We start from the raw sequence: 26827 nt of genomic DNA, 5'->3' as shown, positions 1-26827 counted from the left end.
CAACCACCATCCAGGCAAAACAGTCCATTGTCTGCCTTCCCATTTCTGTACTGATATCTGCCACATGTCTGATGCAGAAGCACGTAATTTGTGTGTGTGGGTGAGGATAAAACTACCCCCTGGTGGGACACTGTGGCCACAAATAGCAGGTTGGCTTCATGTGGGGTCATCTCTGCTGTCCCAGCTCAGATGGGACAAGCCACCAACATCCCCACTACTGCCAAAATCCTTCCTTGTAATGGGAAGAAATAAAGGAAAAAAAAATCAACTTTCAACACCTGCAAAGGCATTTTCAAAATATAAGACTATGTAAGGAAACAGAGAAATTCTCCTTAACGAATGATTGGTTCTTTCAGTGGTAATTTCTCTTTGTTGCAAAGAATGTCTGTAAATGGATTAATGGCATTTAGCTCTAGAGTATGTCATTGATCTGTACCAAATATAAAAACTCTTATATGAAACACACTCAAGGATCACACTCGCTCCTAACTTCCCATTAATATGTCATCTGCAAGATAAATTGTATTCAGAAATTGAAGTACCATTTAAAAAAACCCCAGGCACAAATCTCCCGATCAGAAAATAACAATGTACCAATCTAAAGTGTTGAACAGTATTAATACTACAATAAATTATTATTCTGGTACATTTTGGTTTTCTTCTATCAGTTCAGAGAATGTAGCACGGCCCTGTGCTACTACAATTGAATTTTTTCAGGGACTCCCAAAATATAAAATACAAAAATGTTGTCTCCAAGATCTCTACCACTAATACAAAAGAATCAACAACACTGCAGCAATAAATGGCGCAATCACTGCATCATTGTGGCATACTGTTTTGAGGTACATGAGCAGGAACAGGGATGGGGACTTATTTCGTTGTATGTGAATACATGTGAATATGTGAAGATATCCTGGAGCGCCATGGCTGGTTACGTCAAGCTGCAGGTGACATCTGGACCTCAGTAACAGCCCACACAGCTTGCACAGCCCCTCTATCAGGGGCTGTTACCCCGGGGTAACACTCTCACAGGGAACTTCCTCAAAGCAGACAGCTTTATTAGAGTCAGCCAAATAAGAGCGTGCATATGTAAATCACTGTTGAGTTTGTACTAAATCTTTAATGTCTTAATGCCTTCATTTGCCTTTTTCCCCTGACTTTGACACTGCTCCACTGCGAACAGCTATATTTAATTTACAAGTTTTTCTGGCTATTTTTTTTCCCCTCCCCAAAATCAGAAGGCAGGAAGTAGATGGGTGTAACTTAAAGAGGCAGCTGAGATGAGCTGCTGGCAGGGTGAAGTGGTAGGTTTTAGTAATAGCTGGAAGCTGTAAGTGGTTCTAAGCTTTGAAGTCAGTGCAGCTTTGATGTGCTACTCCCATAGTAAATTGCAAGATAGTCTTGAAAGAAAAAGATTTCCCAAATACCATCCAAGTGTCATTGCTTGTAAAATCCTTGTATGATTGTTTTTCCCTCTGTTGAACTTTAAATCTATCATTGGACTGCTCTCACTCCCTCTCAGTCACTCCTGGTCTATTTTAAAGTGTCTTGGTTAAAAGGATAATTACACTCATGCTCGTTTTGGTGAAGACAAGCAGATTGCTGCATGTTATTTTGCATTGCTGAAGTGCTTCTGAGCATCTTCCTCCCCAGATCTGCAGTGCTCAGACACCATGCGGGACTACAGGGTGGGATGCTGGAGCAGTAAAGGGCTGAGACTGTAAGCCAGAGAATCATCTCTGCTGGTTTACCCAGGAAGGGCTGCTTGTTCCTGTTCACACAACACAGCTGCCACAGTTCTCCTGAGACTAAGTATCCACGAGGTGATAAGGACGAAATAACCCTCCTCTGGTCTGCCCACTGCTTCAGGAGAAGCGACTGCATGATACCTGGGAAAGAGGCTCTACTGTTGTTCAGCCATGCACATTGGCATTGATAGGATTGATGCTGAGTCCAAGGGGAAGAAAATCAAGCCCACCAGGAACAGGCAAGTTTTCTTGATGGATATTTGTCTCCCCCATCAAAAAACCACAGGGGAATATCTACTGATTTTCCCCCATAATGTAGACTGTTACTGAATTGCACACTTGAACAGTATGAGCTTTTATGTTCAGTGAAATATAAACCAAACTATGTTTGGACAGTTAGGTTTAAGAAAGCAACTCAGAAAAGCCTTATCTTTTGAAAATGGTTATACAATGTCCAATTTATTTTAATGGCTAAGCCAATGCCTCAAATGTCATACACAATCTACATCAGAAAGTGCATCAAAACAACCATTTTCCATGAAGCTACTGGGGCAAGAGGATTAAAATTATTTAAACAGTCTTTACTACTCATCAAAAAGCTGTTTACCTGGGCACACACATTTGAATGGAAAAAGGAGACACTAGTCCCTGCCCATGGTGAGTGGCAGGAACTACCAGATGTTTAAGGTCCTTTGCAATGCAAAACTCTTCATGAGCCTGTGATTTTATGATCAGAAAGACCATACCTGTCTAAATAGACAGAAATAAAAGAAAATTATATGTGAGCAGTAAAGTACAGGAGACTAACATGTCAAGGTTAGAGGTCAGTGAAAATTTCAGCCATTCTCAGAAGATAGATCAACAGACAACACGACGGGAAAGACTGCCCACCAATCTATTAAAACCTTTGAAGTCTGGTGATGACTTCTATCCCACTCTTTCTTACTAGTTGTTAGTTATATCAATAAAATTCTAACAGTGCACTCAAGCCAGACTCTGCAGACGTATATAGTAGAAGTGAGAGAGAGAGGTGAAATAGTCAAATGCTGTGCTGCACATCATAGGCACTTACAACTGTGAGCAGCGCTCTGCATGGTCCTGTACCTGTACAACTGGCAAAATGCTAATTACATTCTGCACCTTCAGGAAGCTGGTGGTGTAGCTTTTACTGGGGTGAACCACTAGACATGCCAAAGCCCAAACTTTGGTTTGTCTAAGTTGGGTCTGACAACAGTGTTGGAAAAAATTCAGTTCCAAACACTGTTTTAATGTGTGCTGGAGTAACGCTAACCAAAGTAAAGCTGTAAAGTGCAACCTCTCATAAATATTGCATATCCAGCACTGAAATCAAAGAACTAACTTGCTGTTGCTGCCAGTGAACTTGAGTGAGGGAGTGTGGGATTAGATGTTGAGTCTATTTGCATTAATTTTGCATCAATATCCATATTAATTCTAACACAATATTGTATCGAATCTGGGGACAGCACTCAGCTCAGTCTCCCTGGCGAATGAAATATCACTTGTAGAGCTTCAGTAAATCACTTAGTAGATCAAAAAGTTAGGCATGAAATCAGAGAAAAAGTTTAGAAAAAGACATGTAGCACAGAAAAGCCATACTAGAATTAACAAAATATGAAAGAGCCTGTGTATGGAAAGAATATTCAAAATCAATTTCTACTTCCTCATTTCTACAAAGAATAAATTTTGCATGGTTGATAATAGCTTTGGATGATGAGAAATCAATTCACCTGGGTGTGATTGTGCCTCTGTTACAAAGATAACATTATTTACCTGCAGATGCAAACTACGAGCTGTGAATACAGCTAAAACCATAGAAATAAAAATGTTGTTCCAAGTGAAGATACAAATTGGCAGAAACCAAGACTTGCCTGTATCATGTAGTGGAGTTCTCCTAAAGTGAGACAGTCTGACAGCAGGTGATACAAACGCTCATACTTCTATTTCACCTGGAATTTCTAAAACTTTATAAAACACAAACTTTATGATCAAACCACAAAATATCAGAAAAAGTCCTCACTTCTCTGCTGAGCTCTGAGCTGCTTTGGAAGAAAGACATTGTCTGCAAGGATGGAGAGAGGTATGGGGAGCTGACATTCCCAAGATTAGGTGTGTGCATTTTCTACTGACATCACGCAACATGATAGATTCCTGGGTGGTATTTGTTTTCCAGTTAACCCACATTTCTCACAGGCTGGGTATACTGGTGTTAACAACCACTTTACATCTAATTTCCTTGTTTAAGGTATGTTCTTGCTTGGTTGGCTTAATGAGAACAACCTGTGGCATTTGGCTGGTGGGGAAGTCCATCACATTTTGGTGCCATCTTCACTGGGTGTTTGTGGTCTCTCTTTCTTGTTACCCAGAAATAACAGGAAAGGAAAAACAGTATTTTGGCTCTCCTTTAATCTCTCATGAATCCTCCTCTGCTTAGTGGACCAGAAATCCTACTGGATTGAATGAACACCTTTCCTCTCCACCTGTGAGGCTTCTCCATCCCATGATCTACTTTTTCAAAAAATGCACGGCATTTACAAGGCATTGGTAAAAATAATAATCTAGGAAAGACTAACTGATTAAAGTAATGGAAACTAAAAACGTCATGAATGTTGCAGCCAGGAAGCAATGAATGTTGTTCCTTAAAAAAACGGGTGGAAATCCACTCCTTTTTTAAGATGGATGAGGAAGGGAGAGCCTTCACCTACAAGACAGTGCAGTGGTCAGGCCACTGACACTAGAAGCAGCAACCACCTTCAGGTCCCATGTGGAGTCTCTTCTGTTAAGTTGTGGGGTCTCAAACCACCATCTCAAAGGAAGGTGACCAATTGCCAGTCAATAGTGCAGTGTTCCTCTTGGGTTCTTTCAGATTCTTATCCTCCAAAGCTGCATCCATTCTTCTGCACAGGCAGGCAGATGTCAGATCTTTATGGGAAGCTGAAAATTTCCTGGAGGAGAGGAGGCGTGTACTTCAAGAGTAAGGAGAAAATGGTATCACACAGAGGATGACACAAATGTTTAGTAAGTTTCATCCAGGGTTATTAACAGAAGAGGAAAAGAGCACTCTTAAAACACATTAGCTTACACTTGGCATTTAGTTTAAAGTAGTGGTCTGTTGGGATAAGAACTGAAGAGAGAGCTTACAAAACCACTGGGAATCTTCGGTGGCAGATGATTTAGGTGCCTAGCAGCCTCAAGGAATCCCCAAGATTTATAAGCTGTGCTGAATTTGTAACTTGTGCAGTCAGTAGCAGGAAATTGTCAAAATCATAAACATCCAGAATACTCCTGAAATTATCCAAATCCCATGTCACAGCCCTGACACATACTGTTATCAGTGTCCAGCATTGTACTGCTGGACACTGTACTTCAGCCATTATCTTATATTTGTTTAATCTGATGGGATTTTATAGGAGGTTTCCTTCATGGAAAAGGGAACAAATTTCATTAAATGGACCAAGTTGAATAAACAGATGTCTAGAACTCTGTTCCCAAATTAACCAAACAGAAAGCATTCAAATGTAATTACTCAGAGTAAGGATGAATCCTTGAAGTTCAATTTCTCTAAAATCAAAAAGTGATGTCTGCTTCTGTGGCACAAGTGTTTTGAGATATGTTTATGTTCTCATTTGTTTCTGTTGCATGCACAGCTGTGGTGGAAAAATCATGTTGGAGAAGACACAGCATGCACACCTTCAGGCAGGAATGCTTTCTTCCATGCAAAGCCCTTCCAGTTTAATACCCAGTTCAGTAGCTTAAACTATGACATAATAGCACTGATCATCTGGAGGCAAACATGGTAATAAAAGATGACCTGCCTTGTCCAGAAAGGCAAAATCAGAGCTAAGGTCTGCCAGACCCAAACAGATCATCATATAAGTATTTAAGAGTCAAAATTGGCCTTCAGATTTCAAATACATGTGGGGTTTATTTATATGTACTATGAATTCTATGGTGTGCCTCTTGTAACATGTATAATGTCAAACAGTATATTAACAAAAATCTCAGGTGAAGCCATAGGAACATTTATACACATTGCCTCATTTGCATAAGCCTCGTTCTAAAAAGCACTGATGGACTCTCAACAGTGTTTGTTTAAACGAACATTTGTCTTCAAACTGACTACTGTACCACAGCAGTGGCAATGAATATAATCTAAAATGGTTTACTCTATTAACTATGTAGATTATTTCTCTGTTAAGCTGTTGTATGTTAAGGTATGTCTTGCAAACCTATCTGAAATAAAACAATATGTGGGGAAATGTCTTTTGCATAAGAATTGGAATATAGATAAAAACGCTGCTTATTGAATGTTGTTCATTAAATAAAGTATTCATTGGAACACATAATTATTCATACTATTAAGATACGTATGACAAATAATTATTTCATAGGGTATCGTTTGCATGTTGTAATATAAGAATATTATTTGACTGCTTAAATTAGTCTTGTCCTTAACACTATCTGGGTAACCAATCAGCATTTGAATTCTTAGCACTTGTCTGCTAATATTATTATTATTATTATTATTATTATTATTATTATTATTATTATTATTATTACTGTTATTATTATTATTACTACTACCACTACTACTACTACTACTCCTACAATTATTATTAACTATATAATAATCACAATGCTTTCAAAACACATCTCTTTACTGTCCCTGTGTATCAACATGACAAGATTTGTTGCCAGTGTAGGTTATTAGAAAATTACAAGCATTTTCTACAGTAAATTTGGCCTCCCAAATGCTTCTTCATAGGAGGATGTTAAAAGTGCAAATATAGTGTGAAAAGGGTCTCTAAAAATGGCATTCTGGAGCTTGATGTTTCTCATGTTTTGGTTATCTCACAGGTTGGTAAACTAATCCTCTCAGCTGAGAGCTAGCTGGAACAGTCAGAAAACTGTTACATTAGCAGTTTGAGGGCAGGGTGCTAAGAAGGCAAAGATAATATAAATTTAATCTCCATGTGTTGCAAATAAATTTATCTGGCAAATAAAAAGAAAAGGAATGATGAAATTAACGCTATGCCACTGCTAGTTTTTCCAATTCTTGTTTGTTGTCTAACTACAGCCATCAAGCCCAATTTGACATAACTGGCATTACTGATGGATGTGCAAATAATTTATATGCCCAGAGTACTAAACAGTTGCTTATTATCTAGGTTTATCTTATTACCTTATTAGGCTAATTCAAGTGCATAGAAGTGATGAGGATGTGGTGCTCTGCTATTAACAACAGTGATAAAATCTGATCTTGGGTCTATTGTGCATATAAGTTAATACATGAAAAAAGCCCAGGAGAAGATGTTGTTGAGGAGCTTTGTGACAGACAACTTTGGCAAAACAGTGAATGGGCTAAGTTTCTTCCTAGGCACACCTCTGCAATGCATGGAGAGTTTTTCACCCTGAAAGGTATAACTTCAGGAGATGGACATTGGTGATTCACAAATATTAAGAGCTCCCAAAAACAATGAACAGTGCTCATAGACAAAAATGTGTAATACCTTCTATGACTCTACTACTTTGGGCAGTGTTTTGATTGGATAAAGACAAGTGGCTGGCTGCCTGGGGCCTGTGAACCTGACCTCATGACATTGGTAGGACTGAACAGAGCGAAGCCTCTGCTGGCAACACACATGCTTGGAGCTTCAAAAAGGGTATTTTTTCTTCAAAGTAGGAATAAAATTGCTAAGTTTAATTAAGATGTGATATTTAAATATAAATGAATGAATGGTATTTTTAGAAAATTGTTGGATGACAAAAGAACACCTAACAGCATTAGTTCCCCTGGTTTAGAAAAAAAATGAAATCAGTTAAGGAATATAGGAAAAATGAAAATCAGCTAAATATTATAGAGAAAGATGAAGTTATCTGAGTAAAAACAATGTATGGCTGGCAAACGTAGCAAAATCCACAAGCAACAAATGCAATCCACAGCAAAAATGCATCCATTTGCAGATGGAGCTGGTGAAACTGTAAATAACAATGTCAAAGAATGTATGAAATTGTTCAATATATGTTTCTGTTCCATATTTGAAAAATGTCTTAGTTTGGGAAGAGAGGTGTCTGCTAAGGAAGGCAGGAGCCTCCCCTGAAATGGAAAAATGTAAACCCCCTCTCTCCGAATTGTTATAAATTTGAAATTGAGGGGCTCTCAGGCAAAAATATGGGATCAAGAACAACAGTTCTTTACTAGGGAAGAAAATAAAAAGATAAAATAAACAATGCACTAAACTAAAACAACACTGACAGAGTCAGAACACAACCTGACACTCTATTGGTCAGGGTGTTGGTAACAGTCCAATTGGAATTGTGGCTGCAGTCCTCCTGGATTGTCAGGTGTGGTTCTGTTGGAGCAGGGATCCTGTAAAAAAGGATGCAGTCTACCTCTGAAGACCCAGTGGAAGAGGCAGCTGTTCCTCTGGGAAATCCAGAGGAGAGAGAAAGCCGTGCTGGTGTTTCAGAATCTCAAGATTATATCTGGGTAGGAATGCTTGGCTCCTCCCTCTGGGTGGAGCATCTCACAATGGGATGTTCTAGCTCTTATCAGTCATGCAGTGACATTCAATAGCCTGTTATCAGCATATGGTTCCCCAGAGGGAGGATTGCGTGTGGAAGAGCTAAGGAAAATTGCCCATTTAACAGAAGACAACTGCCATACAGATGGCAAACAGAATCAATTTGCTTGGCAATGCAGATGCAGTACAAAAAAAAAAAAAAAAAAAAGAAAAGTGTTTGCTGAAGCACATTCTTTGACCCCTGAGTTTGGACTCAAGGGTCATAAATCAGCTAATTAGCTATGGATGTTTATTTAAAATAATGCTTAAAATAGCAGGGAAGATATTGAAGATGGGAAAATCCTAACACAAAATTTCAGAGAAAACTATTTGAATAGGTAGCCTTACATAAATCACAATACAGATAAAGAAGAAATGGATATCTAGGTCCATAATTTCCTACCCCAAGTACTATGGGCATGAAGAACAAGTCTCTTTTCTGAGGGTGACTGTTGTTTACTCAGCTGTTCCTGAGGTTGTACACTTGCACTAAGGAAGAATGGATGACCAAAACTAGAAGTTTGGAAGAGACTTCCCAGAGAGGATGTGACATTACACAACAGAAAGGAAAGAAACAGCAGGATGAACACCTCTCAGGAAGTAATGTAAGAATGTTTACTCCTACTCTGGGCGGGGGGATGAGGCTAACACATACTAAAGATATTAGAATCTACTAATGCGAAATTAAGGTACAAAAATGTAATTAATTCAAGCCAATGCCACTTACTGGAAAATAACTCCTAAACAAATAAACTCAGTTTCACACTTTGATGAATTAGCATGTTTAGCTGATAAGGATGTATAACTTTTATACATTGAAGTTATAACAGCTTCAGATGTACTTACAGCTTCAGATGTGATGGCATGAATGGGTGTAACAACCTTATGGTCTCGCCCTTCCATGAGACTGATTTTGGAATAAACCATTTTTTAACCACCTCATCAGTCAAATCCCATCTACTCTGTATCCCAAACAAAGGGCTATTAATGATATTTTCTAAATTCAAAGCAAAAAACAAAACACACAAAAAAGTTGTGCTTGGCTTACCTAAATGTAATTAAGTGTTTGGTATACAATACAGAGTTCAATCTTGATTTTTGGTACCAGAAAATACTATCTGAAGACTCAAGAGCACCATCAGCACATATCATACCTGTCCCCCAAAAGATGTTTGTCTTTCTTCTACCAGCCTGAAGCTACTTTATTCAGCTGTATGAATTAATTCTTACACTTTTTTCTCTTATTAAATAGACATTTATGTAAGCCTAGGCTCTACTGTTAATAGAACATTTCTTGATTACTGTCAGTGTTTGATTCCAGTGCTTGTCTTTTAAGTTGTAATTTCCTTATTTCACATTGTTTTAACTACATTGGCTGCAACTGTTAACAGAATAACTAGCGATTTTGGGGGCCAACTAGGAAGGCCTTAAAAAGATTTGATTAGGCAATTCATTTTACTAATATTACAACATCTTCACTTGATTATTTTAAATGAGTGTTGATGCATATCCAGTTTGGCAAAATACTTAGAAGTTAAATCATCTCTCCTAAATAACAAGCTTTCACTGGCAGAAAGACATGGGCCAAGGAATACAAACAGGATTCAGAAAAACAAATGCCATGTTTACCCAGCAAAATTTACCACAATACCTTTCCTGAGGTGAAGTTCAAGCCACTATCCTGAAACCAAAGTGATTTAATTCCTGAACAGCATCAGAGACAAAGGCAGATCTGTGGATCTGCTTTCTCCCATCCCCACTTTTAGCTATTCCTGCCCAGTAGTTGCTCCAATAAGATTGGCTTCTGAACTCCCTGCTCCAGAACTAGGAGAAATGTTGTAAGGTCTCAGACACAGCATAAACTACAACTACAGTTAGCAGTAATGCAGTGCAACCTGTCATTAAAGCATCTATTCCATTGTCTCTGTCAAATTCCAAGCTGAACTCTAGTGTCTTAGCCAGAAATACACCCAACACTACTCCTTTTTATGTGATGACATTTAATGTACAGACTGCTTTGAAGTCTTCGTCTTTCTCAACCCTAGATTTTCTTATGTCTTAGATGGATCCATCTCCTCTGAGACAGGACAGATATATTTTGATTTGATTCCATTAGGAAGGTAGGCTAAGACTGAGACAGAAGATAACCTCAAGTCTAACAGAAGTTCTCAATTATGGCTGAAATGAAAGAGGGTAAGAGATAGGAATTTTAGAAGTTCCAAACCCCCATCAGGGGAATTTGCACAAACTTTCAAAAAACCGCATACAACTTAGTTTTGAACACTTGTTGGGATGGATCATCCATAACTTCTCTAGGGAGCTGTCCCACTGCCTCACCACCCTCAAAGCAAAGAGTTTCTTTCTGGTCTTTGCTCACCTAAACCTGCCCTCTCTCAGTTTGAAGCCTATTACTCCATGCCCTTGTAAAAAGCTCTCTTGTAGCACCTAGAGATATTGGAAGGTGCTCCAAGGTCTCCAGAGCATTCTCTTCTCCTGGCTGAACAATTCCTTCACTCTATTTTAATAGGAAAATTCTTCTCCACCCCTCTCAGCATCTTTGTGGCTCCTCTGGACTTGCTTCAGCGGGACTAAATCTATATTGTGCTGAGCTCCCGAAAGCTGTATGCAGTCATCCAGATGGAGTCTCAACAAAGCAGAGCAGAGGGGCAGAACCAACCATCTTTACCTGCTGGTCATGCTTTTGATGCACCCCCAGGATATTGCTGTCTTTCTGGGCTGGAAATACACACTGTCAGGCCATGTTTAGTTTTTCGTCCACCGAAAACTGGGTATCCTTCTTCTCAGAGCTGCTGTCAGCTGACTGCCCGCACACCCTGTACTTGTGCCTGGGATTGCCCTGACCCATGTGCAGGACCTTGCACTAGGCCTTGTGGAATTTTATGGGGTCCATTCCTCTTCTGCCCACTTCTCAAAATCCCTCTGGCTGACATCCCTTCCTACCAGTATGCCAGCTGGTGTCGCTGGCAAACTTGCTGTGGGAGCACTCAAACTCACTGTCATTGTCACCAACTAGATGCCAAAAGATATTAAGCTATGACACCACCAGGCAACCAAATCCTTGAGACACACATGAAAGACTGAAGGTGAGACCCACAAAGTACCTTTTGCCACAAGAACAGACAGTGGATATATTATGGTTTGCTTTTTCTGTATTGTTCTCATGCTCTCAACATTTAAGTGTATTCTTTCCTTTTTGTAATCAAGTAAGAAATTAATCAATTGTGGGAAACATTTTAATTCCTTAATAATTCTTTAATCCAAAGCGTTAACAACTCTATCTGGAAATACAAGTAATTTTTCCAGTTTGATGGTAACTTATTTTGTCTCTAGTGATTTTAAGGGAAAAGCAAGCAAGAGATTGTGAGATAATCTGTAGTAGGAACTGCTCACCAACTATGATTGCATGTAAAACCCCGTACACTGAATGGCTGAATATCAGACCCTTTTTGGAAAAGCTGGCTCAAGAGATGTGACCATGAGACAGTTATTTCTGAACTTATTTTCAGTGTAAACAGAGATAAAAGATGGGCTTCCAAGCATAGAAGTGAATCTTTCTACTGCAAAGGGTTTATTTTAAAAGATCTGTCATTGTTCTGATTGCTCTCATTGTCATTCATTGAAATACCAAGGGCAATGCTGCCAGGATTTGAGTGTGGGCTCACTCTTTCAGTACTGCATTCCTCAAAAGACTGAAATAAAATCTCTCACATTAAACAATAATGCCCCTACATCTAGTAATAATTAATACATTTATTACATATTACCCTAATGCAGGTTTATATAAAGACACTCTACAAATTATTGACTTGGTTCTCTGTATATGTCTTACAGTTGTTTATATAAGGGGCAATTATAAGATATATAAGAAAAAACATGTGAGCAAGCTGATAATTCAGGAGCAGTCACATGAAGTTATACTATTTTAAACTATATTTATATTAAAAAGAACTAGTCTTTTAGTTATAGTTATATTACATTAAATATACATATTATATTAAATCATTATCAAAGACATTAGTGATCTTAATTTATCTCAATGTATGCACTAAATACAAATATCCAGCTTTTACTGGTTAAAGTCCTACCCCATTTAAGTTAATTCTTCTACCACTTCAGTGCAGTTTAGGAATTCATTAAGTGGTGCAGAAACATTACGGCCACCGTGACCCGTCTTCAACAGAAATGTAGAATCAAGACTTATTATTTACAGCTCTAATGAAGCATCATTGCTTTTCAAGTAACACCTAGGATTTATTTTACAGAATACCTTTTATCTTCTTTATATCAGGGGAATACAAAGAAAGGGAAGAGATGCTGTCATGGATTACTTTCAGTGTTGGCCAGTGTACAGTAAATACTGACCAGCTGCTAACCAACTCCTTATTTACCTGACTAAAATGACCACTATAACATGCAGTCTTTCACAAGAGTAACACAGATGTCAGAGATTAGAAGTGAATATTGTTTTAAAGAATTCCACTCCTGAACAATATATTTCTTTTAAACTGTAATAATCTCCCCTAAAAGAGCAAAAAGTTGCTAAATGAATGTTGACTCTATGAAAATTTTAGTAATGTATAATTTTCCAAAGCATGAAAGAACAATGTCAGTTCTATTGCATGTGTCTGTACAGAGCTGTGGATCTGCATAGTGAGATCCCAAATCATAGCAGAAATGTAATCAAAATCTTGGTTGCTGTGAGCTCTCAAACAAAGTAGTGCTAAATTTTCCAAACTTTAAAAGTATCCTGTAGTAGATTCAGTTTCACCTGCAAGGTTAGGTCTCACTAACAACCTCACAAATGCAGACATATATGAAACGAACTTGTCAAACGAACTACTGCATCCCAAAGAGCAAGGTCAAATATTGTTTCAGCTTTTAAATTAATATTGTATAGGCTGTGTCTTCCTTTGAACTTGGTTTTATATTCTACAGAAATACACTACCTATGGCTGTTAGGAAACCTGATAATCAAGCATGAAAGTTCAGTAACGGCTTTATGTATTTTAGATTAATTCCTGCAGAGACTGGAGGTTTTCCTTTTACATTGATGACTAAATCTACTTCCTGGAATTATCATACATTTAACTAAAGTCTCCATATAATTTCACTTGCTCTCTGCAATTTATGATTCAATAATGAAAAAGCACAGCCAAGTATATCCAAAACAACAGAAAACTCACATCAACATTCTTGGATGCTGCAAATAATCTTCTATGTAAACTAGACTTCTGTTGATCATCATTCAGCATTCAGGAAAGTGGCTCATTTATTTTAACTGCAGCTTTCATTTATGTACTTCTTTAAAACCTTGTTGCCAACATAGAGGTGGATATTTATTCAAGGACCTATGATAAATTTACCAGTTCTTGTTATCACTATTATTTTTCTCAGACTCCTACATATAATGTCATCAATTACTTAAACAGGAAGGAAGGCTAGAAAAATTCAAGTAACGGGTAGACAAGATAACTTAATTCCCACACAAAGCAAAAAAAAAAAAAAAAAAAAAAGAGTGGGCTGAAGCCATATGCTTACAGCCACATCTGGCTGCAGAAAAGTTAAAATGCAGCCAGAACCAAATGCATTTTTAAATTAACAAGCTGCTTCTGGGTGTAAACATGTACACTGGCTTATTGCAAACAAATGGATGTACCTGCAGAGACACGGGGACAGTCTGGCAGCATGGACTCCACCGATGTGTCCAGGGGCTCGGAGCTGGACACCCAGTTACAGCAGTTCTGTAAGAGCAGGCATACAATTCTTGGGATAAGTCAAAAACTCAGAGCAAAAATAAATATAGATGTTGTGAGTGAGGACAAAGATCACATCAAAATACCCAAACTAGTTTACATAGGAGTCACAATAACAACTGGACAGTACAATACACTAACTTACGCTTACTGACGATGAAATACTGTAATTTCATACTAAGTAAGAACATAATTCAGCAGATTTGTAATGTACTGAAGTATCATGGTTTTTAAGTGCTACTTTGAGTTCCAGTAGACTTAAGTAGGTGCTTGGACCAACTAGTGCCTGAACTACCCACTACAAGCTTAAAGATTTTGCAAGTTGGTGTTGATATAAACAGGTATTGGTACAAACACTGAGCCTGCTTATTTGCTAACATTAAGAAATCAGAATTTCCAGGGTATTTTGATGGAGTACACTGTCGAAGGAACATTCATGAAAATATGAAACAACATACTATAACTTAACAGAAACTATCAAGATAGAATATTAATATTAAAATAATTGGAAATATAGCTGAGATGAATGTGTGTGAACACTAAAAAAAGGCAAATACTGGTCTCTGGGGAATTATATTCACAAAGCCTTTCCATTTACCTTTCATTCCTGAACCTCTGAGAAGAATGAATTTACCATGAATTTTCTAAATGTTTTGTTCCAAATGCTATTGTCATGGTTTGATGCTGGCGAAATGCCAGTGCCCCCATGAGAATACCCTCTCCCTGGTGTCTGCTGTGAGATGTGACCAGGAATAAGCAAAGCAGGCCCCCACTTAAAGAAAACTTTATTAACTAAACTACAAGTAAAAAGAAACACATAGGGAAAATGAAAACCTTCCAAAAACATTTCCTCCTCTCCTCACCAAATTTCCAATACATCCATCCCTCAGATCACCAACTCAGGGTCCATCACCACCCTTCAGACAATCAATTCTCAGTTCATCAAGAGGAGAGGAGTCCTTGTGCCAGAGGCTTCCCCAGGAAACACAGTTGAAACCTCGTGTGTTTCCATGTCACTCATGGCACTGCCTGGAGAACACCTGCCATCGTGACCTCTTCCTTCCATGCCAGTGCTCTCACCACTGCACATGGACCAGAGCTGCTCCTAGGGTTTTCCTTTCAAGGATGCTCTGTCCTGTTCCAAAAAAGAGCACAGTCTCTCACTTTCGGGACACCTGGCCCCCCCAGATTTCACCCCCTGGGGCCAAGGGGTACCAACACTGAACCCTCTTGGCTCTGAGCCATTGCTTCCCCATGGATGCAGTCTCTGTGTCACAGGAAACATTGTTCTGTCCATGGGCTATACAAGAAAAGCCCAGCCAAGGTCACTCCATCATCTTTTCCCACCTAAGATTCTTCTCCACTCTTCTGGCATCTTTCACTTGCACGGACTTTCATCACACTTGCCCATTTCCCCCTCCACTTCATCTCTATCTCTCGCCTCATTCAGATCCAGGAGGATCAATATTTGTAAGGTTTCCATTATTCGAGAAAGGGTTAAAATCTCAGGCTCTGCCTGCTCAGGGCTTCTACTGCCCTGCTGGCACCTTCTCGCTGCACCCCCCTTTTCCTTCTCCTGGATTTCAAGGTGGTACCACCAGCACAGGCTGGCTCTCTCTCTCTCCAGGGGTGGAGGGGAGTGGCTGCCCAATGCCTCTTCGTGCTTCTCCACCTTTCTGTCCTCAAGGGCCTCTTCACCTCCCTCTCTGTCCAAGGCCCGGCCTACCTCACCCGGCCGCATGGCCTCCCCCCCCACCCCCAGCAGCAGCGCCTGGTCAGGGGAGAGAGCCGAACTCCTTCCTCACCAGAACCAAGAGAGCTTCCCTCTGGGAGTTCCCTGCTTTTAACCCCCTGTGTTCTCAGAGGCGTATCCATGTCCCCAGTGGCCACCAGGTGCCAATATTCAAATCTGAGCACCTATTGGCTTGACCACAGCATATCCCAGAAAACTTACTTCCTCCCAAACCACAACAGCTATCTAATCAGAGTAGTCTATAAACTGAAGTATTAAATTATATGCTTTCAATAAACTATGATGAAACGATACCAAATCTACTGAACTGAAGATTTAATTATAAAGGAACTATATTTTTAATGAGATTACCAGCTGAACAACAAGATCTATGTTGATTGCTCTATGAAAAATCTGAGCTTTTCCTTTCTGAAAACCTGATTAACTTCATTAAGTGGAAAAGGTAAAAAAACCAAGCAACCCTTTGGAAAGACCCAATAGATTTTCTGACAGATTTTGAAAAAAATAATACCATCAGTTCATGATAGTAAAAATGGACAAATTCTCTTCTGGTAAACAGCATGTATTGTGTGTTTGTAGATGGTTGCTGCCCTAGCTGTGCACCATGGAGTCCGTCTTCACTGTGGAAAGATCCTTGACTGGTAGATCAAGTATCTTATTGTATTTCCTTAATTCATTCTGTCTGGAAGAAGATGTCAGCTGTGTTGCAATGAGGGGAGAATTTCAAAGGCTTCAGTCCCCACCAATAAAGGGTGAGGAATGGCTTTTGAATAGATTTGTCAAGGCAACCCTACTGTTCTGGGACCAGGGAGAGCAGGGACAACATAAAGGAAGGGCTGCTGTATGAGATTAGAAAGTGAAGTTCACAAAGCATAGCAGATTTTTGTAAGAAACAGTAGATCAATGAAACTATTGAACTCAATGGAAAAAGAAAAAAACAAACACACTATCCAGCAATATAACATATTTAGTAAAACCTGTTAAAATTGAAGTATTTCATGAAGGTTTTAAGGTTTAAAGTAGTAAAGCATTATAATTTTATGATTTGCATGTGTAATTTTAATTAACAGCTGAATGTGAAATTGCAAATGTAAGGTGGTAAAAGTTACAAAAGAAGTAGAATTTTTATGAAGTATTACAATCATTTGAAATAAGAAAAATTAATATTAACTACTGATAGAACACTACATCAGAGAGCTGGAGATAATACAGAAGATTAGCACACAATTAACTATCTTTTATATACAATGTGACACTTGCCTGTAAGAAATAAGTATTCTCGAAAGCAGTGTCAAGATATGTAAATGGATGATTTGTTTTATCATTCATCACAGTTCTTAATAAATTCAAAAATCATGACATCTATAGGTACTAAAAATAGGCCACCAGTGATACAGGAGAGATAGCTCAAATGAAGAATTACTTTATTTTAACAATTCATTCTTTCAATGACAGCAATTAGCCCCACAGACAGGCAACGATTAGGTGTATATTTTAATTATTATTCATTTTATCACTAGCCTTAAACCTGATTAAAGTAAGAGATATCCAGGTGATATGCTAGACTTCATACCACTCAGCCACATTTCACATATGTACAATTCTTCTTTCTTATAGGAGATTTTTAATGCTAATGTAAGTTATGACACTCCATCCACTTTTTAGGCCATTAATCATTTAACTTATTCTTTAACATCCACTTTCTGCAAATGAAATTAAAGGTAATGCACTTTTCTTATTCAGACTAAATGCTTAAAGAAAAATGGAGTTGTCAGATTCAAATTACAGGATTTAAAATTTCAGTTTTACTACATAACACATATTTTAAGTTTTGATTTCCCATAAAGAAAATGGGGATTTCTCTGACAGAGCCTGTAGGGGTTACCATTCTTTATATTTTTAACACTTAAGTCAGAGCTGTCAGGCTGCATCCCAGGTGATCCTCTATTCCCATCAGTCACGGCCTATAAAACTTTAAGTTAAAGTCAGGAATAGGTACTGTATACACTAAGTTTCACTAAATCCACGAGAAAAAGTCAAGTACAAAAGAAAGTTCAGGATGTGACTAGTTTAAATTCACTCTGTGCACCTACTGCTTTAGTGTTCTGCAATGGGAATGCTGAAAATAGAGATAAGCCTGATCTAGTAAGGATGAGACTCATAAACAATAAAAGTTTAGCTGGTCTTGCTCTAAAATATGATTTTTAAAATCTCAGCAACCTCATACCTAAGTGTAAGAGCTTCCGAGCCCTACAGGAGTAATTATGCATCAAAAAGCTGCTGAGAGAAAGGCTATTTTGCCATTTGTGCAAATCATCAAACTTAGTAATGAAGAGCTTAAAGAGGACTTTCCACCATTGCTAGATCAAACCAACAGCATGGAATGCACCCAGGACTTTGCTCCAGGTATCAGGCACTGCATGGGCTGCCTTGGCATGTCTCTGTTTTACTGTGCATCAGGAAGAAACACTGGACTCAGTGCTTAGTATTTTGACTGCTAACTTGGCAGTTCAGAAATGGCTTTAATCTTGGTTATTTTAGTGGCTGGTACGGATTCATGGTTTCCACTGTTCTGTATTATGCTGTCCTTCACACCCAGACATGTTTATTCAGCCATATACAGACAAACATACTCAAATTCTTTAAATAAAAAGGCCTTACCTCTCGCATCCACTCTCTAATAGTTTTCCCAACTTCTTGATGCCACACATTGTGAACTGAGTCTGTCAACGCCACAGCAGTTACCCTATTCTTTACTTCTGCCTCTCGTTGAATCATCTGTTAAAAAAGATTGTATTTAAAGTAATTCCTTTTACTGAACAGAGTCTGCTTACTCAGAGATAATGATCTTAAATTTAAAAAGAAACACCGACACAGATTCATAATCTGACTTCACTTGTTTTAAAGTTTATATAATTCCTAACAGGTCCAGAAAAAACAGAAACACCTAACATTTTTGAACAAAAAATTACTAACTTTTGACTGACTGAACTATTCAGTCCTATTATTTTCCATGTGGCTTGACAATTCCAGGATTAAAGGTATCACAGTGAAAAAATGGAAGATTCCCTGAGGACACCTTTTACAAGCTTCTCCAAGTTCCTATTTCAGTTCTTCAGGGAAGCTGGTACCTGTGGTTCACTGTAAGGTTCTCTTGACTATCATCTACTAATTTTCAGTAGATTGCTGTAGTTTTTCTGATGTACAATCTCACTTAGACTTGTATAGGTTTTTTTTTTTCTATCCAATTTAGCTATCTTGCATGCTCACCATGGTCCCAAAATTCTTCTCTCTTCTCCCTTATTCATATACTTACTCAGCTAACACCAAAGCCTCTCAACATTTTTAGGATATTAAAGAGCCTCTGTTGTTGCAAATGACAGTATGACTAAATAATATCAGTTCTAAAACAAATTAAATGATTGCTGCAAATAACACAAGCAAACTGACAAAGATGCTGTGGATTTCAGCACTGCTATGCAAGATAAAAGGTACGGGGAAAGAATAGTTTGATATCAAAGACAGACAAAAAGGTTTTAATCTCCTGACATGAGTGATCCTAATTTGTAACACTGGATCAAAGAAAGCATAATAAATTATACTTACAAAAGCATTTCACAATTGGTGTCATTATCGCTGTGTATGCTACAATAAAGTTAATGGTTTTTTAATCTTCCTTTTTGTATAAATGTAACACATACCATATTTCTAAAATCAGGTATTCTTTCTTCATGCTCTAGTAACTGCTTATCAGCACACAGGCTGCACCTCTGAACCCACTGTTCCATGTCCTTGCCATAAGAATGAGTCCAAAAACCTACCAGAAAAAAAGTTTTTTGAAAGAGACAGTATCTAAAAACAAGACCTGTCAGCTACACTTGCTTTAAACCCTGTACATTGAATAACTGTTTTAAACACACTTTATAATATTCCTTTTCCAGTGCTGTGCATTCTAGTAATCATTCAGCTGCACTGTCTTCCACAAAACACTATGATTAAACAGGCAGAGGTGCAAAAATATCACTGTCCTTGAAGCCCACATACCTACCAATTACTCAGAGTTATTACATGCTGGGTGAAGTTTAAAATCATCACCAGCTCAGAGTATTCCAGCATGACTTCCTCCATGAAGGGCTGGTATTCAGAAGTACGTCTAATGACCAGCAAAGATAAAAAATATGCTCTGCTTTGGAAAAGCAATTTTTTTCTCAAGCTACAGTGTCCCATGTTTCTGTTTTGAAAACTAGCCACCCAGATCATCTTAGAACATCACCCTTTTCTTCAAATCACAAGAAAATACAAAGGTGCAGTTCCCTTTTTCTTTTCCAGACCTAGCTCAGGTTTGCTATTTTCAATTTCCCTATGCACATGTAAGAACTGGCAGTCATTGATCACCATTTCTTTCTAATCTTTCTTCATATAGTACATACAGTCTTTGCTTTTCAGATCATGTATGATATATAGAAAATAATATGCAATACCCAATGTGCTCCTGGTGCTTGCCATTCAGCTTTGTGGATGCCTGCAGAATCGTATTCTCTTCACAAAGATCAGCAAAGTGAGTGAGGCTGACAATGTCATGTTTTTTGATAACTCAGCCCCAGTGCTAGGGTTAGGATAAGGTCTCACTGATGCAGAAGCAAAGAGGGATCAAAAGAATTATCTGAACTTCACGTACAGATTTCTTTACATCCAGACCAGAGGAAAAAAATTTTGGTAGGCATCCATGCCCTTCTGAGCCAACTTAGAAAGAAATAGACAAAAACAACACATCAAGTGTGGAAAGGATCAAGGGTATAACCATCACTTAAGCAAGAAGTCTAACATGTCCATGTTTTAGTGACACAGAAATGTCACAACAGAGCATGTCAAACTGAAGACACTTTTGCTTCTATCAGAGCAGCTTAAGTTTACTGCTACTATGGGACATTCACTGATAATAATAATCAAGGAGAACAGATCCAGGTTAAGCTCAAGCAACAGACCCTCTTATCAGAGATGATAATTTACCCTACAAGAAAATACAAGGAGTCCACGTACTTTTGGGCACAGATGCTTCAATACTCAGTAAATGCTTCAGATTCAATGGATTGTTAGCCCACGGTTAGAACATATTCCTCTTTTCTAAAATCAGTTTCAATTAAGGTAAATTTTAAAAATTAAATTAGTGGAATAAAATTGTAAAGGTAAAATAGATTGACTTTAAATAAAAATGTAGTACCCAGCTACCATTCAAATTTGATGTAACACAGAAGTTGTACCAGACACCAAGAGAAGGCTACTGTGGGATGCATGATTTACATTTTCCAGGACTTGTTTTATTCTGTGGAGCCTGTAGAATCTTTCAAGGTAGACATACTAAAAGTGATGATATTTAATAGACCACAGTCTACTAAAAATACTAAAATTTAGACATTTTTCTTCAGAATAATGATTTTTTTACTGAAGCAAACAAAGGCCTAAGAATTTTTTCCAAAGTTCACTTATGGCTTATAATCTTTTTACATCAATGAATTCCACTGACAGAAAGTTTTCACAGCCTAGGAATTACTTAATTTCCTGCTTAGTGCCCATTTAAAAACCTTAAACTATTCTTAGCTGACTACATTTTGCAGGACAGCTCTCTGTGAACCTCATCACTGGATGGCTCATTCCTCCCTTACACTCCTTCTTCCAATAATCAATTTACAACCAGAAGTAGGTAAAATGGCATTTCTCTATTATACGTAAATAGGTTCTCATGTATTACTGCACCACTCATGATTCTGGGTCCTCTAGACTTTCCCAATAAGCTTCTCTCTTTAGGCACTTCCATTTTATCTTTTTTCTTGTGCTCCTTCTTTGTAATCACAGTAAAGTTTGATAACTTATTTACCAAATTCCAACACTATATATTTCATTCCGTTGGAATGACAAGTTGTAGACCAGTTCTCCTTGCAACAAGTTAGAAAGCATTCAAACATCCTTTTGAAAGTCCTCTTTATCCCATTGGTTGAAAATTTGTTTCTTCACTTTGGAAGGGAAGATCTCAACAATCTAGTTGCAAAAGTATTCAGCTCTAACAGTTATATAAGCAAGAACTTGAAAATTCCTAAAAGTGCATTTCTCATGTTCATACATCATAATTACTCATTTGTTGCTCAATTTAATAAGTATTCTACTGCTAATCTGTAAGCTTCTATTACACAGTTGTCATAACATTATAATGTCAAAACGTTGATACCTGTACTATCTATAGTGTGTATAAATAAAACACACATTCACACATACAATATATATGCAGTATATTTAGCATGCATATATAGTCAGAATAGATTGTAAAACAGGCCTTCGGTATATATTTTACAGCATAATAGTCGTGTCAAATGAAAGCATCTGTGTGTTAAAAGAGGACTTAAAGGTCTCATCTTGCCAACCAGAAACCATGAAAATCCATGAAAGTTCCAGTTAGATTTAGGTAAATAGATGTGGGAGTAAATCCTCGAAACATGGAACTCTATATCAATTCTAACACTTAAAACAGGTAAAAATTCAAACTTCTGAGAAAAGTTAAAGTAAGTTAAAATATTTATTTATTTTTACAGGCTTTCATTTTTGCAGGTTCATATAATCAAATAAAAAAAATCACTTCATATTCAGGAAGTATTTACTCTTCTGAGTTGTATGTAATTAGGAATGAGAAAAAATGGATTAAAAAATGAATTGAAAACACATCCAAATTTTAATTTCTCTTGAAGTTTTGAAATAAACTATTCAGCTACTTTCTTTGTCTTCCATAGCAATTTCAGTTGTGGCATGGTGTTACATGGTATGCACTGGGCTTCAATGGGCATTATATTGGAGCAATATAATTTTGAAGCACATCTTCCATTGTATCCAGTTGCATCATGCTGATTTGAGACTCTTTAAGACGTTTTGGCATCTGCAAGCAGAATTCTTTTCAGAGGAAATAATTGGAAGCCCTGTCCAAAAGTCCGCACTGGTTTCCAGACATGGAATGAATTTGCAGCAGAAATTCCAGTGGATCAACCCAGCTTCAGCTGGACATTGCAATATTTGTAAATGCAATGGTAGATAGGAGGAGAGTGATAGGAATAGTGATAGGAATAGTGTGCAAGAGGGCAATTTTTAATTCCTTTTGGAAAGGAGCGTGGATTCCTTTTTTGGTAACTTCATATGCTCTCCTTTTAACTTGCTTGTTACCACTCTAGAGTCAACATCTTCTTCAACCATCATTTCACTCAGTCTCATACAAACCAATTAATTAACTAGTCTGTCTGCCTGGCAGCACTTGAGCCTCTCCTCAGTTATGAAAAACTTCTCTTCACCAGGAAGTATGTAATTCTGTATTCTGTAGTGCAAGTCTGTTGGTCTGGCATACCTAAGACCGTTCACTGCTTCCTGAAGAGAATTCCTGAATTTCTGAAATACTCTCAATTTTCTGCACATCTTAAAATGAAATTGGATCCCCAAGCCCTCATAAAATATTATTAACCAGGAATTAGAATTGCTGGGCAAATATGCTCGAACAACACAAAACAAAAATAATAAACAATCCAAACTTCTACCAGTTTTCATTTTCAATTAGCAAGAGCAAACATCTTCCCTAAATGAATTTGCAGATGTGATAAAATCCCTACTTGCAGTAGACAAAGCCCCTGATACACATCAGTTTTTAAACAGCAAAAGAAAATACGTTAAATGATAGCATTAGAGATTGGCCATAGTACTTGCTGATACTTTCTTCAAAGATCCACTAGATGTTACATCTACAACTGTGATATTTTTCTACAGCAATAAATCACACTGCAACAGTAGTAATAATGCAAGAACATATTAGAGTAGATTGATAATAGCATCTGGAGTCTAGGACTTGTCAAAGTTCGCAATGCAAACCAATTTCTATTGCAGAATTTCTACTCAAAATTACCACCTTACACTGGGGCTCTAAGTTCATAAAATCAATAATGAGTAGAAAATATTAAAAAAAATTAGCTGAAGATTTAAAAAGTCATGTCCCTTACGCATAACTCGCAAAAAACCCAACAACTAAAAAAAACCTGTTCGCAGAATTCTGCTGGTATATTTTAGAACAGTGCAAATAGAACTCATGCTTCTCTTGTAGAAAGCCTCAGGCTTCAGCTTTATTAAACCTTTAATCTTCATAATACAATTCTCCTGTTCTCTTGACCCTAGGGTGTTGGGACAGGGAGTTTGCAAGAGAGAAGTCTTTGAGGACCTGCAATAATGATGGAAACAACAACTAACTTCCCAAACACAGGCAGATTAGGTGTGGCAGGACTTATGGGTAGAAATGCTGGCTCACCTCAGTTACAAACCTCCCCACAATTTTTTTGAGGATGAATGGAGTGCAGCAGTTCAATAGAAAGCCCATCACATAACATAAACTGGTATGGCACCACAGGGATAAAGGTCTTTGCATTGGTCTGCTACATCTTGCCCACAGCAGACCAAACCAAAACAAGCTGGTGGCAGGGACATCCTCCACTCTCTGGAGCACAATATGTTGGCATTCTGCAGATAACTTCCTAGTAGGTGAAAAGTGTACATTAGACAAGAGGGTGTGGTGAAGGCTCCTTCCCATTAGAAATTCAACTAATGCAACAAAAATGAATACATTTTTCAATGGACCTCAAGACATCACAGCAATGAGGGTTGCTGAGATAGTCACCTTGGCACTGCTGCGAGAACCACAGCGATGATCAGAAAGGGAGGTTTGGAGCAGATGAGTCTACCTGGAGTCAGCCAGTTGGGTCTCCCTCCTGATAGCTGGAGTCTGCCGTCCCAAGGTTGGAGACTCGAACTGGGGAGATCTCACTGGCATGAAAATCAAGTTTTGAAGGGCCAAGAGCTTCTAGCTATCTCCTATCCAGGCAGAGGATGTGAAACCTGATCAATATAAGTGTTAATATTCCTATGTTGCTGATAGCAGCAGCTAGCTGTTGGATTGCCTCTAACATACGAGATAAAAAACAGTCAGGTCTTATGGAAGTGGAGGTCCACAAGGGCCAGTTTAAGCTGCCAGAAAGTGTCCAAAACTACCACATGCAGTATTTGGCACAACTAATGCTGAGGAGCATCTGATACTCGAGCAAGGTTGTTTAGTTTGCGTATGCGCACTGTAAGTACATGAGTACCAGGAAAATCGTAGTTGCAAAATCACATAGTTTACGAAACTATTTCATTTTGTATTCACTGTTAAATTGGATTTGAGTAGTGCAAGATGGTGTGAGCATGTGATCACACCAAACCTCCAGCACAGCACATCCTTTGCTGCTCTGGCTTCACCATGTGTCTGTGTAAGGAGCTTCCATTAAGGATGCAGGAGTTTTCTGGTAGGAGGTTGCATCAGCTCTAGAAATCATTTGAAGTCAGCCAGCAAGACCAGTCCTCTATTGGCATACTATGCAAACCCTGTCCTGGAGATTTTGTTAACAAAGTTATTATCTTGGCTGTGATGGTGAAGGATTTTTCTAGTCTTTGCCAGTAAAACGCTATTGGGTGCAGGTCATAGCTTTGTTTTCTTTTGGTTTATCTGGATTTCTGAAGCAGTGGACAGCTATTTGAGTGCCATGCCTAGTTAGAAATTAAATACTAAAGTAAAAAAAAAAAACCAACTTAGCATTAAAGAAATTTAATTGAAATAGAACATAAAATAAATAAAATCAAAAGCAAACCTGATGACAACATAATAAAGCCAAAATAACAATTAAGTGCTAAGAGGAGCCATCTAGATCCGTGACCAAAAGCTTGAAGTGCTGTAGTATCAAGAAAGGTCAAGGACAACAAAGACTAGGAAACAGAGATGTCTCTGCTTAAATTTGGGAGTGTCCTCAGCCTCTTACCCCAGACTTCCTATCCTGGGCTCAGCTTTCACAGCAACTTTCACAGTCCTAGGCAGCTTTGGGCATGGTCAAATCACAATTTGAACATCATTTTGAACATCTCCCTGTATAAATGTAGGTTGGGTGCCAGATTTTCAGCCTAATCATTGCAGACAGTTGAAGCATTTAAGAGCTGCAGTGCACAGCTGACACCCAGCAGTGCAGCCCAGCTGACATTTTATCTGATGTGCCCCATCAAAGCATGGTGCCAAATGCTTCCTTAGACCTATCAGTGAGCAAATTGTAGTAAGTTTTCAAACCACAGCATCTTTTTTGCTATTGAGAGAAGAACTTCCAACCAGGGAGCTTACAAGAGAAAAGTCTTTGAGGACTTTTCAGCCTCGGGGACAAGCATGGTCTTGGGATGCAGATGACTGAGTTACAATGACTCCTTCAGCTGCCACATGTCAGACTCTCTGCAGTAGCTCGCAGCTTGCAAGGGCTCCACTGAAGGGTGGCAGCAGATAGAAGCTGGACTGTTGATGTTGCTAACAACCTTCAGCCATCTGTTCCACCCATCTGAGGGATGTGACCTCCCCAGTCCAGCTTCAAACTGCTACTGTTTTCAGCCCCAAGGCTTCAAGCCTGGTCAACATCTCGGTGATAGTTACTTTGGCTGATTTCAGACCAATCAGACAGCAGGGCTGGAGAGAAATGAATCCTTAGCACATATGAAAAAGTTCTGCCTAAAGTACTTCCTTGAGCTCAACATCTTCTAAATTACAATGGAACAGATCTGCTCTATCTAAAAACCCAGTACACATTCTTTTGCATTATGAGGGTGAAAACATCTAAAAGCCTTGAGCCAGAACAAGTAGGTTCTTGTAATTCTTCTTACTCAGATAAATTAAAATAGAAAACAGTGATCTTAGATCTTTGAGAGGACAAATTAGTTGAAATAAATTGCTCCTGAAAATCAGTGTGTAACACAACTAATAATAAACAAGGCTTGAAAATAAAATGATACAAGGAGTTTTGTTTTGATGTTATACCATTACAAAGGTAATGGTTCACATCTAATGAAAAACATAGCCTGCAGTAAGTTATGGAAGTAATTTTCTCATGT

At 38.2% G+C, this 26827-nt stretch overlaps 1 protein-coding gene across 6 annotated transcripts in view; it reads right to left on the bottom strand.

Annotated features, from left to right (window-relative positions):
* ARB2A (ARB2 cotranscriptional regulator A) overlaps nt 1-26827 on the bottom strand; it is a 258117-nt gene that overhangs the window by 52805 nt on the left and 178485 nt on the right. For 5 of the 6 annotated variants that reach the window (XM_074533519.1, XM_014268930.3, XM_005489616.4 and 2 more), the window contains 2 exons: nt 18518-18634; nt 14007-14091 (listed from right to left, as the gene is read on the bottom strand). In XM_074533519.1, the coding sequence (XP_074389620.1) occupies nt 14007-14091; nt 18518-18634 (202 nt within the window). The remainder of the gene's footprint in view (nt 1-14006; nt 14092-18517; nt 18635-26827) is intronic. The other variant, XM_005489617.4, reaches the window with a different exon arrangement.

The sequence above is a fragment of the Zonotrichia albicollis genome, chromosome Z (assembly GCF_047830755.1).
Source record: "Zonotrichia albicollis isolate bZonAlb1 chromosome Z, bZonAlb1.hap1, whole genome shotgun sequence".
Classification (NCBI taxonomy): Eukaryota; Metazoa; Chordata; class Aves; order Passeriformes; family Passerellidae; genus Zonotrichia; species Zonotrichia albicollis.
Note: the sequence above shows the minus strand (reverse complement) of the source record. Positions and strands in the feature narration are given on the sequence as shown.